General features: G+C 38.5%; 2 protein-coding genes across 3 annotated transcripts in view; one reads left to right on the forward strand and one right to left on the reverse strand.

The window, feature by feature from the left end:
* Positions 1-228: 228 nt before the first annotated feature.
* Positions 229-3,420, reverse strand: atf4a (activating transcription factor 4a). Its single transcript, XM_052129880.1, has 3 exons — positions 3,255-3,420; positions 2,135-2,527; positions 229-1,435 (listed from the first exon to the last, which is right to left on the reverse strand). Exons 2-3 carry the CDS (start codon positions 2,421-2,423, stop codon positions 549-551), a joined length of 1,176 nt encoding a protein of 391 aa, XP_051985840.1. The 5' UTR covers positions 2,424-2,527; positions 3,255-3,420; the 3' UTR covers positions 229-548.
* A 6,720-nt stretch (positions 3,421-10,140) lies between these two features.
* Positions 10,141-12,492, forward strand: part of LOC127646312 (interleukin-2 receptor subunit beta) — a 38,685-nt gene continuing 36,333 nt past the window's right edge. For both annotated transcript variants that reach the window (XM_052129855.1, XM_052129857.1), the window contains exon 1: positions 10,141-10,388. The gene's annotated coding sequence lies outside the window, so the exon portion shown is untranslated. The remainder of the gene's footprint in view (positions 10,389-12,492) is intronic.

The raw sequence follows: 12,492 nt of genomic DNA on the forward strand, positions 1-12,492 counted from the left end.
GCAATGTGGCTTGAAATTACCAAAACATGTAAATAGCCGATTTAAGACGGTTTTGAGAGATTGAGATTCATTAGGAGTTCAAAATCTTACTCCGCATCTGGATTAAGCGTTGAACTTAACGCTTAATCTTAAAAGTAAGATTAAGCGTTAAATTTAATTCTGACACCAATAGTGACATTTGACTGCAGGTAGACAACTCTGCTCTCAAGAGAGGACAAAACACAATAATTCAGTTGAATGGCATCTTTAATAGAAAACGGCAAAGCAATCGTACAAGCCAACACACCCCATCATGACAGATTGAACATGTTTAGCCAGTTTTAAATAGAGCAAAATAGCACAAGTGAAGCTTATTTACAAGCACAACAGCAAACGATTCAGTGTAACAACTGGTGAGGCCCCTTACTGGACGATTAGCGATTCAGAGTAAAAATGTGAATAGTGAATAGTGCAGACAACTTTCCAAGTAACAAACATCAGTGAGCTAACATGATGCATCTAAACCTAAAGTGAGAGCTGATGTCATCCTGGACTAGATCCCGTCCGTCTCAGGCGGAGCTGACCTTCGGTTTCTTGCGGTTTTTCGCAGCACGAACTTCCTCCATGAGACCTTTTAGGTACTGGATCTCGCGACTGATGGAATTGGCTTTGTCCGAGAGCTCACGGTTTCTCTTCTCCAGCTCGTCACATTCAGAATTGAGGATCTCGTGCTCGACCCGTTTCTTCTGTCGATACCGGGTCGCTGCGGTTTTGTTCTGCTCCATCTTCTTCAGTTTCTTCTCCACTTTAGGAGCGCCGGACGCGGTCTTCACACGGCTAGTGCCGACTGGTGCTGTATCAGGGTTGGGTTTGGAGTATGGTTTGGTTCTGGAGGAGCCCTCGGACTTAGGTGATGGTACAGGTTCTTGTTGGTGAGCTGGGGAGCCGGAGACTGAAATTCCGCTGTCGCTGTCAGACGAGTCGCCAGCGCTTACTTCCTCTTCAGGGGTCAGGACCACCAGGATGTGGGATGGAGCGAGATTCAGCATGATTCCAGAAGATTGGAGCACCGTGGAGGACTTCACCACAGACACATCGAGCACACCGCCCAACTCGAGAGTGTACGGCGAGGAAACGGGAGAATCGAGAGACGGCACTGGAGACGGAGGTTCGGACTTGATCTCTACAGACTCCAGTTCTGCTGGTTTTTCAGAGTCAGTTGTCGGTTCTGAGAGGGGAAGATCGAGAGGGAGCGTGGGCAGAGTGAGGACCGGGTCTGATGAGCTGAATGGAAGGGAATCGAGGTCCAGGTCCATTTCGGTGTCCAAACAAGCCAGCAGCTCTTCTTGAGAACTGGGCGGCTGGTCAGAATCACATGAGCCGATGATAGAATCCAGGTCAAAGTCGCTCAGGTCTAATTTCTCAGTCATCCAATCCATGCCAGAAAATGCTTCACCTGTCAGAATACGGATATTTCTTTGATTACAAAGAGAGGCAATAAAGCCATCCAATAAATCTCCACCACAATTACGAATAATTAGGGGTGGATGGTATGAAGAAAATCTCAAAATAAAAAAAGATTGTTTAACGCAAAGCCAGCTTCTATGGCTACTTTCACGGCGAAAACCAGGTTAAAATAACAGTAAACCTAAATACGTTTAAGATTCATTTTTACTAGAAATTTGGATTAAAAAACACAATTACAAGGTAAATTGATGTGGGATTTTAATGATCGATGCCAATATCCAGAGCAGAATAGCTGATATAATGCCAATACATCACAATTTAATATAAAAAAAATATTTATTTAGCAATATATACTCAATTTTACACAAAACTTTAACTTAATTATTAGATTAAGTGTTTTAGATGGTAGATAGTTATTTAATACTCAGTAAATGGGTTTTTTAAATAAACATTGCCTTCATAAATGTAAACAAAAAAAAAAAAAATATATGATATTAAATTCTGACTCTGATCTTCAATTCAAATGAGTGTAAAAATATGCGCACACCAAATATAATCTATATTAGCGAGCCATGCTGAGATACAAAATATGAATAGTATGCGTGTTTGTGAACATGTATAACTTCATACCGCCCAACCCTAACCACAATAATCTTAATGACTGATGTGTATGTTCAAGTGTGTTCACCATATCTCTGCTCTGGCTCAGATTGTGCTCCGAGCAGCTCAGACTCAGGAAGCCAGGAGAGCGACAGCAGCTCTGACTTACACCCTACAGAAGCGTGAGGACAGGGAGAGAGGGGCGAGAGAGAGGAAGAGTCAGCGTAAGAAGAGGACAGGGGCGATGAAGACCCCTCTGATAGAGCACTCTCCTCATCATCGTCCAGAAGGGGCCCAAAGGGGTCAGCCATCAGAGATGAGGGTCCCAAGAGCAGGGACCCCACATCCTCCAAACACATCGGGAACATTAGAGACATGACTGTGGGTCAGAGGGACTTTGTGACGGGGTTCTAGTGAGCTGGTGAACGGTGCGATTATGCTGTCTACTGCAGCAGAGCTGTGGGTGATCACCACGAGAGACCTGAAAGAGAAGAAACACATGATCAACTCTTACAACTGATTTAAGACTTAACATATTCAGAGTTGTTTGTAGAAATTACAAACATACCACATTATTTTCCCTCTGACGTTTTTAAAGGTTGTTACAGTAATGTTTAGAAACAGGGAAAGGAATTTCTGGCACTGGAACAGGAAGTTCCACCACTGACATTTACTTTCGCATCATTAATATTTAGCAAATTAAACTCCTCCTACCAACAACCACTCTTGCCAGGAAATCCCCGCCCCTGCTGACAACATTTCCTAATTTGGTCATAAAAGCGGAAAGCTCCGCCCTTTAGTTCCTATGCAAGATGACGCAGTCCTCGCGCCATTTCCAGTGCCCAACACGCAGAGAACCGCGCGCGCGCCATTTTGAGGTGCCACGTTGCCGCGCGACAGGAGATCATAAAAGTTTATTTTATTGTCACAGCAAATATTTTCTATTTATCAAACACGTATCATAAAAGAGTATTTTCGAAAAGGTCAAAAAACGGGACATAACTGTAGGTCAGAGGGACTTTCCGCAGTAGCCGGCTAACCAAAAATAAAATAATTAAATTAAAATTCAGATGCGGTTGATTATTTCTGAAACCTCAATCAGGGCTAGAACAACAAAAACAGAGAGAACAGCTTTCTAAAAGTTGAGTCTGTGACATATGGTCCGACATGATCACCAAATGAGACTTCAAATGCTGACAAATACTTACGCCATTTTGCCAAATAGAGCCGGTGCACTTGACCGTTGCACTGCCGATCAGCCGCTGCGATTTCTGCCGCTGCAAGCCGCTAAACTGCCATGTTTCCCGCAGGGAGAGGCGCGCGCAACAACTGGAGATAACTGTGAGAGGAAACAGAGAAACGGCAGCGATCCCGCTTATATACTCACGCATTACACCCACACAATCACCTTCCGCCTCTCAAACCTGCTCATGTCACTCCGCTCATATCTGGTTGCTGATTGGTTGCTGAGCTTGTCACTATTCAGCAACAAATAGGAACCAAATATTTACGTTCTCGTGAAATGTAGGTCATGTGATTGAGCTAAGACAGGACACACAGGAAGACACACAGAAGGCAATATTTTAAATATAATATTTTAAGAATTGTAATTAATAGATCAGATTATATTGCAACGAGATTTCTTTTCCTAAACTAGATTTATAAAGTTTGTAAGTTGGATGTTGGCTTGAAAAAGCCTTGTCTGAAAGTAAAAAAAAGGTTACAAGCATGGGGTTTTACAGACAGACAGACAGCTAGATAGATAGATAGACAGATATATATTTAGACAGACAGCTAGATAGACAGACAGATATATAGTCAGACAGACAGACAGCTAGATAGATAGACAGATATATAGTTACAGACAGATAGATAGTCAGACAGACAGACAGCTAGATAGATAGATATTTAGACAGACAGATATATAGTCAGACAGACAAACAGACAGCTAGATAGATAGACAGATATATAGTTACAGACAGATAGATAGTCAGACAGACAGACAGCTAGATAGATAGATATTTAGACAGACAGATATATAGTCAGACAGACAAACAGACAGCTAGATAGATAGACAGATATATAGTTACAGACAGATATATAGTCAGACAGACAGCTAGATAGATAGTTAGACAGACAGATAGATAGACAGACATATATATATATAGTCAGACAGATAGATAGATAGACAGCTAAATAGACAGACATATATATATATAGTCAGACAGACAGACAGCTAGCTAGATAGATAGACAGATATATAGTTACAGACAGATAGATAGTCAGACAGACAGACAGCTAGATAGCTAGATATTTAGACAGACATATATATAGTCAGACAGATAGATAGTCAGACAGATATATAGTTACAGACAGCTAGATAGATAGTTAGACAGACAGATAGATAGACAGCTAAATAGACAGACATATATATATATTCAGACAGACAGCTAGATAGATAGACAGATAATGGTATTAATTAATATTTTAATTATAGTCATCTCCTTAATAATTGTGATTACTTATGAAGGAATGTAAACACAAGGCCCAATGCTATAATACACATGAAATTATATAAAAAAAGAATACATTAAGAGAACATTCACACTCATATAAATCCTTTTATTTTATTTTGACACAATCACCTTTGCAAAGACACTAAACAAGAAGAGCACATGATGTACTGTATATATTCAAGAAGAGTATACGCAGTTTAATAAATTGTACAAGTTCCCCCTCTAGCTACCATTTAAAGAAACCTTTCTGTTCACTGTTGTACAATAAACAAATACTCCTGTCACTCCTCACATCAGTTTATCAGGTCCGCTCTGACACCTCGTGGATCTTCTTTGCAAATGTGGTCTTTGATTCTTTGAGTTTCTGGTAATCTTGTCCACTGAATAACATGCCAATGCCTTTCAGAATCACCAGTTTGTGTTTTCTGACATTTCCCACTTCTGTGTTCTTCATTTCATTGAGGTTAGAGGGACAAGACATCCCGATTTACCCAGGAATTCTCTGAAAAATTTTAATATGTCTCAGTTTCAGCTGTTAGACTCACTGACTTAAAATCAAGTTACAAGAGGTGGTTAGAGACGGGGAGTAGCAGCGTTGCTACCCCGCAAAATGGGACATTCACTTATCATGTTGCATAACATAAAGCAAGGAGAAGGGAAAACAATTAGCCGCGTTTCCATTATTGGGCCAAATGAGGGTGTGCTAGGGCTGGCTAGTGCCAGTTGCATTCACATTGCCACCTCTGGGCTTTCTTGGGGCCAACAGTCAATGGCCTGTCGATTGCCCTTGGGCCAAACAAGCCCAACCGGGAACTTTCCATGGTTCTGCAATCTTTCATAGAAGGTATGCTGGGTCATCGTTCCGCTGTTAGTGGAGAGACCACTCGGGACAAGTTGTTGAGTTGTCAATGCTAACTTATATTTCACAATGCTAACTTATCGTTTACATTCGATATAAATGCATTATTCTAGATAACTCTATAACATGAAACTCTATAGCTTCCCTATTGCTTGTGAAATGGGAGGTGTGGGACATTGGCTCCGCAACAGCGTATTAAGGGCGGGTTTTTGGGCAACACAGCAGAGTTATTGGCCAGATGGTGGGAACGCAGAATGATTTTGGTCTTGCGGCTCGAGGTTCAAGGTTATTGGCCCCGGCTGGCTACTTGATAGCCCTGGCTCGCACTAGCCCGATTGTGGAAAAGCGGCTATTGTTTTTACCAAGCCTAAATCAAGCTACTCCAATACTGTAGTTGGGGTTGGATGTCCTTGTTCATAATGCCCAATGCATATGCATAATGCCAAATTGCTACTGACAACCTGACCTTTGACATTGAAGCCTAACAGATCTTGAGAATCAGCATCTTTTGGGATCAAGCTCAATCCACTGACTGTCCCTCATGGACACTGAAGAGGGCGCTCAAACATTATCCTGCTCTTCACTCTTATTTCACATCTCTAGAGAATGCACCAAGTGTAATCAGAGTTCTTGGAGAATCCAGAGTCTGAAATGTGAATTCTCCACAATCAGCTGACCACCTTCTTTACTATATGGATAACAGTATAATTAAATATTACTACAGTAAAACCATGGTTTCAGTCCAAAAATAAACAACAAACAACAACAACAAAATGGTTAGCCTACAACACTCAATATTGCTATTGAAAAAACACATTTTTACAGTATTTATTAATCTCTGTCCATGTTAGTTAATAACAATACAATTGTTCATTGTTAGTTTCTTAGTTCATAGTGTATTAATGTTACATTAACATATACAACTTTTGATTTTAAAAACATGTTACTATATGTCGAAATTAACATTAACCAAGATTAATAAATGTTGTAAAAGTATTGTTCATTGTTATTTGAAGTTAACTAAAGTGGTTCACTAATGTCAACAAATGTTACAAATATTGTTACCACAATAATACAATAGTAAAACCAGTTAAACTATGGTAGTTGCTTAGTAAAACCATAATACCCACAAAATTATGATTTTTATTAGCATAATTTTCAGTGTTTTCACTCCGAATATCATGGTTAAAATATGGTATAATTCTGGACCAAAGACAAATAATAGCAGAGAGTCTCCATGTTTCACTGGATTAAAAGTAACTTTATTTCATGACAATATTAATTTCTCTCAAATTATACTTTACTAACTCCAAAGAAAGTGAAATTTAATTCACCATAATACTTTTCTAACAGACAGAAAATGACCCACGACAGCGTGTCTCACTTTCACGACCCGGTCATCAGGTCGAATAGGGAGCTGAAGATCTGAAGGCCCAGATATCTCCTACGAAATATAAGATCAAACGGGTGTGACGTCATTTAGAACAATATCTGTCCAAAAAGACGTGTTTTTGCACCAGGAAAAAGCTGAACCAGTGGCTGTTACGGGATCTGTCCCTCAGAGGCAGAACCCTACTGTCTAAGGCAGAAGGTTTATCACGGTTAACATATCCAGCTCTATCTCTGTATGTGGACAAAAAACATATTACTGAGATTGACAAGCTTCTTTTTAACTTCTTATGGGAAAATAGAACTCATCATGTGAAGAAGTCTGTTCTAACAAACGACTATGGAAAGGGTGGATTAAACTTTATCGATTTCTGTACTCTTAATAATACTTTTAAAGTAAATTGGTTGAAACATTTCTTTAAAAACCCTAATTCTATTTGGAATGTCATACCATGTCATATGCTGTCAAAACTGGGTGGGTTGAGCTATTTCTTAACCTGTAATTATAATATTGATAAAGTCCCGATAAAAATGTCAGCCTTTCACCGCCCGGCCTTCCTTTCATGGTCTCTTATTTTCAAACACAACTTTTCACCCAACAAATATTACATATGGAACAACAAAGACATATTGTTTAAACACAAATCTTTATTTATTGATTACTGGTTTAATAATAACATTATTTTTGTTGACCAATTATTTAACAGGGATGGTTGTCTTTACTTTTATAATGAGTTTCTAGAAGAATACAAAATTCCTGTGTCTCCTGGAGATTATGCCAAAGTCTTTGGAGCAATTTCTTCTGGTGTTTCCATGTTATATAGAGCTCAACCAAGATTGGACACACAACAAATAACTTTGTTATCGCTGACTAACACTTCAGTTGGTAAGATTTGTTTTTCTTGTAACAATGGTAAGAACAATAAACTAATTAGAGCCCGGTTCAAAACAGATATTATCACAGTCCCATATGTGGTTCCATACTGGAATACATTTGTGAAAAACATTGACTGGAAGAAGGTCTGGCTCTTACCCAACCGATATTTGCTGACCAACAAAATTAGATAAATATCGTTTAAAATAATTCATAAGTTTTACCTGTCTAATGATCATATTGTTAAAAAATTTAAAAAAGACATTGATGTAATGTGCACTTTCTGCTCTATGAGTATTGAAACAGTTACCCATTTGTTTGGCACTGCCCTTTTGTCCAAAGTTTCTGGTCTGATATTTGTAATTTTATTGCAGAAAAAATTGAGAAAGATTTCAAGTTGTTTTGGAAGGATGTTCTTTATGGCCTTTATGACCTCAACAGAACTAAGACTAGGCCTAATGAAACTTTCATTATTAATCTCATTATTCTCTTGGCAAAATTTTACATTCATAAATGTAAATTTGCGCATTCCAAAACATCTTTTATTGCTTTTAACAATGAGGTTAAGCAATATGTCAACACGCTTAAGTATTCTCTTAATCAAAAGGCAACAAAAACTGTGACTGTGTGTAAACAATTTGATATCTTTTTGTAAATCCATACTTCCCCTGGCAAAATGTGATGATGTGAGTCTTTTGTTTATGTTTTGTTTATGTTAAAACACCCGCAATGTTGGAATCTGCACAATGTATTATTTTTATAATGGAGATGAACGTTCCTGTAAACTGTGCAATTGTTGAATAAAAAAAAAAAAAAAAAGACGTGTTTTTGCCTTCGTTTCGGTGGTTCGTAAAAGCTCGTCTGGGCGAACTTTTAGGAAAACTTCTGACTGACTACTAAACCCCCTCTAACTGCCATTGGTCCACGTCATCGGTAGGTGTGGCCTTAAGCTCCACCCACCTTGAGGCGATAGCTGATTTTGTTTATGTTGTTCAGTCATCAAGATCACACCGTCGTGAAGCGTTATTAGTGAGATTGGTACAATCATTTAGTGTATGGACATTTTCCAAGACCACGTCATGCAATTTTTGCTTTGTTTTATTTGTCTACAAAAGGAATCAAATCTACTCAAATACTCTAAAATGCAAATTCACACATCTGCCCAAAGTAACGTAGCCTCATCATCATTCTTTAGTCTTTATTCTGCACATTAACACTTTATATGCTCATCTTTGCAGCAGTTTTAGTGTCATCATAAATGATAATATACTGCATATATGCATGGCTTCATGTTAGCGCATAAGCATCATGTCCAGTATATTACAGTATATTATTTCAAATCGAGTGTTTGAAAGTGTTAAGTGCCTTAACTCATAAGCGCAAAGTCCCTGAATGGCCAAGAAGTTTTGGTATTTTCGTCTAAGCGTGCTGTTGACATAATAGAAACAAATGTGAAAAAGGGTAAAACAGATAAACCTGTCCTTCATTGCGAAGTATGCACTCAGGGAAAGTTTATCCAAACCAGGAACAGAGAGCCTGATGTAAGAGCCAAAGCAGCTCTAGAGTTGGTGCACACAGATATAGCGGGACCAGTAGACCCAGAGTCCAGAGATGGGTATAGGTTTGCATTATCATTCACTGATGATTATTAAGATTAAGATTCAACTTTATTGTCATTGTGCACAGTACAGGTACAGAGCCAATGAAATGCAGTTGTTTTCGCATATCCCAGCTAAGCTGGGGTCAGAGCACAGGATCAGCCATGAAACAGCGCCCCTGGAGCAGATAGGGTCAAGGGCCTTGATCAAGGGCCCAACAGTGGCATCTTGGCAGTGCTGGGGCTTGAACCCCTGACCTTTCGGTCAGTAGATGACTGATGCATTTTTCTGGGGCAGTGGTGGCTCAGTGGTTGAGGCTCAAGGTTACTGACCAGAAGGTCGGGGGTTCAAGCCCCAGCACCACCAAGATGCCACTGTTGGGCCCTTGAGTAAGACACTTAACTCCAGGTTGCTCCGGGGGGATTGTCCCTGTAATAAGTGCACTGTAAGTCGCTTTGGATAAAAGCATCTGCCAAATGCATAAATAAATAAATAAAAATAAAATGTCAAGAAATACAGAGAGGCAGTTGGCAGCCTAATATATCTAACTACAGGTACAAGACCAGATCTGAGTTTTTGTAGTAAGTAAGATGTCACAGTACTTTACTGAGCCAACAGAAGAGCAATGGACTACTGTGAAACATGAACTGGGCTATCTGAAAGGCACAACCGGAAAAATAGTTGATTTACAGGAAATGTGATAAGGAGAAACTGGGATTACATGCGTACAGTGATGTAACTGACAGACGAAGTGCAACGGGTTATTGTGTAAGCCTAAAAGAGAATGGAAAAGCCCACTGTTGCATTATCCACTTGTGAGGCAGAGTATATGGCGTTAGCTGCAACCACACAAGAGTGTATGTATCTAGTACAGCTATTAGAGGGCATTGACGGACATGACTACACACCACCTAAGGTTTATGAGGATAACCAAAACGCAAGGCGTTAGCAAAAAATCCTATAAACAGACAGAGATGTAAACATGTTGGCATAAAGTATCATTTCGTGAGATCAACTGAATGATGGGAAAATAAGTTTGGACTATTGCCCAACAGACGAGATGGTGGCAGATGTGATGACAAAACCTGCAGCAAGATTGAAGTTGAGTAAGTTTACAAAGTTCATGTTTGGAGATTAACCATGTATGGGTTTACATCAGTGGTTCTCAACCTTTTTTAAACAAACGCCCCACTGACCTCTTCATGATCCTCTTAACGTTTTTGGTAAAAAAATAAACTGAAACAGAAGTTTCTTATTGTATTTAAACTACATGTAAAAGCCTCAAGTTGAGTAATATTGTGTTTGGAAAAAAATGCAAAAACACATGGATTGTTTGAAAGGTATTGCAAATGTATTTAGAAATTCAAACAAATTCAGGCTCACACACAAATTTTTTTAAGATGAACCAATCACGTGAACAATAACGTAACTAACCTAAATGGCCAATGAAAAAGCAGCGGTCGTTCGCGCACTCAATTAGGCAATATATACTAGGCTTCAAATTTGAATAGCCTACAAACGGTCATTTGATTTCAAATGACGAACAATGACGACAAGAAGAACATTGTGAGAGCAAGTGGGGGGGTCAATGGAGGTTCTTCTCTGGCACCGTCTCCGTCCTGTTATACTGCCCAATGCCAAACACAGCACATTCATAAGAAGTTGGTAGTGTAAATGAACTGTATGTAATGAATTAGAAGAATAGAAATGTATTTACATATTCCATTTATATGCATGGAAAGTGTGGTTCAGGAAATGGATGTATGCTCCGTTAAATTATAGAGACTGTACGTCAGGGGTGTCCACACTTTTGTGTGATGATCTACTTTTAAATGAGCAACTCAATAAGATCTACCAAGTAAAAAACACAGTTTCATTTAAAATAAGAAAATGCTTGTTGGGACTACTGCATGTATCCCTACATGGAATTCATCTTGTAATTAATAAACAAATATATAATAATGTTCAATGTTGATATCATTCAGTTTTAACACTAAACCCAAAACACCTACAGCACAATAGATTACAATAGTCAGGGCATTTACCAGTAAATATTGACCAGGCCATGTTTTGTTTATTCAGTTGCCATGACAACTAGGTTTGCGCATACGCGCCTAAATTCGCGCGCTGTTCTCAGAAGTCCTTGGAAGGCGCGTATGTGCAAACCTAGTTGTCATGGCAACTGAATAAACAAAACATCGCCTGGTCAATATTTACTGGTCAAGTGCAAGTCAGACACTAAAAGAAGGAAAGACATTATATTAATTTATTTTTATTAAAATTTAACTAAAGTACATTTAATTTATTTTTATTAAAATTTAACTAAAGTACATTTAAATTTTGTGCGATCTACCAGTCGAGGCGATCGACGTATTGGGCACCCCTGTACATATTATTAATCACTTTAATTTACTGACACACAAATCATGTCAAGTATTACAGTGATTGTACCGGCACATACTTCACTTCTACCAGCGATTTGATTTAGCAACATTAAATTAATATATTTACAAACTAAATGAAAATAATCATAACAATGTGGTAATAAAATCATATCAAATCCAAACATTAACGCTCTCCTACTTCCACTGGCTCCTTTTGCTGTGACTTCATAATAATAATAATAATATTAGTTGGAAAAATGAACCATGAACTCTAGAAAGTGTAACACTTATCTCATAAATGTCGTCAAGGACATTATTGGATGTTCTGTAAATTCTGAGTTTGGACAGGAACTTTATTACCAGCTGCTGGTGAAATCTCCAAATTGCAAATGCAGGAACTGAATTTAGACTTTGCGCTGAGTTTAGAGGTAGTATTGAAATGTTTTAGTGCAATGACCACATTTTTGGGAAAATAGCAAATTGTGCTTTGCAGCACTTCATTTACATACAAAACACCCACAGCAGCATGTGCACAGATTTCAAACAAACTTCTTTCACGTTGTCATTATTATTGTTTGTAGAATTGAGGAAAATAATGAATTTAATCCATTACAAGGCTGTAACACAACAGAATGTGTAAAAAGGGAAGCGCTGTGAATACTTTCCGGATACTCTGTATATGAACTCTTTTGTAAATGTCCTTGTTGAGCAAGAAATACTGAAGAACAGACTTTTATAAGAATTTTGATTGTACCATTTTAGAATTGTGTATTAACTTGAATTTTCTTTCAATACACTTAATGACTTCAAACAAAAAGAAACAGAA

This window comes from Xyrauchen texanus, chromosome 7, assembly GCF_025860055.1.
Source record: "Xyrauchen texanus isolate HMW12.3.18 chromosome 7, RBS_HiC_50CHRs, whole genome shotgun sequence".
In the NCBI taxonomy this organism is placed as follows: Eukaryota; Metazoa; Chordata; class Actinopteri; order Cypriniformes; family Catostomidae; genus Xyrauchen; species Xyrauchen texanus.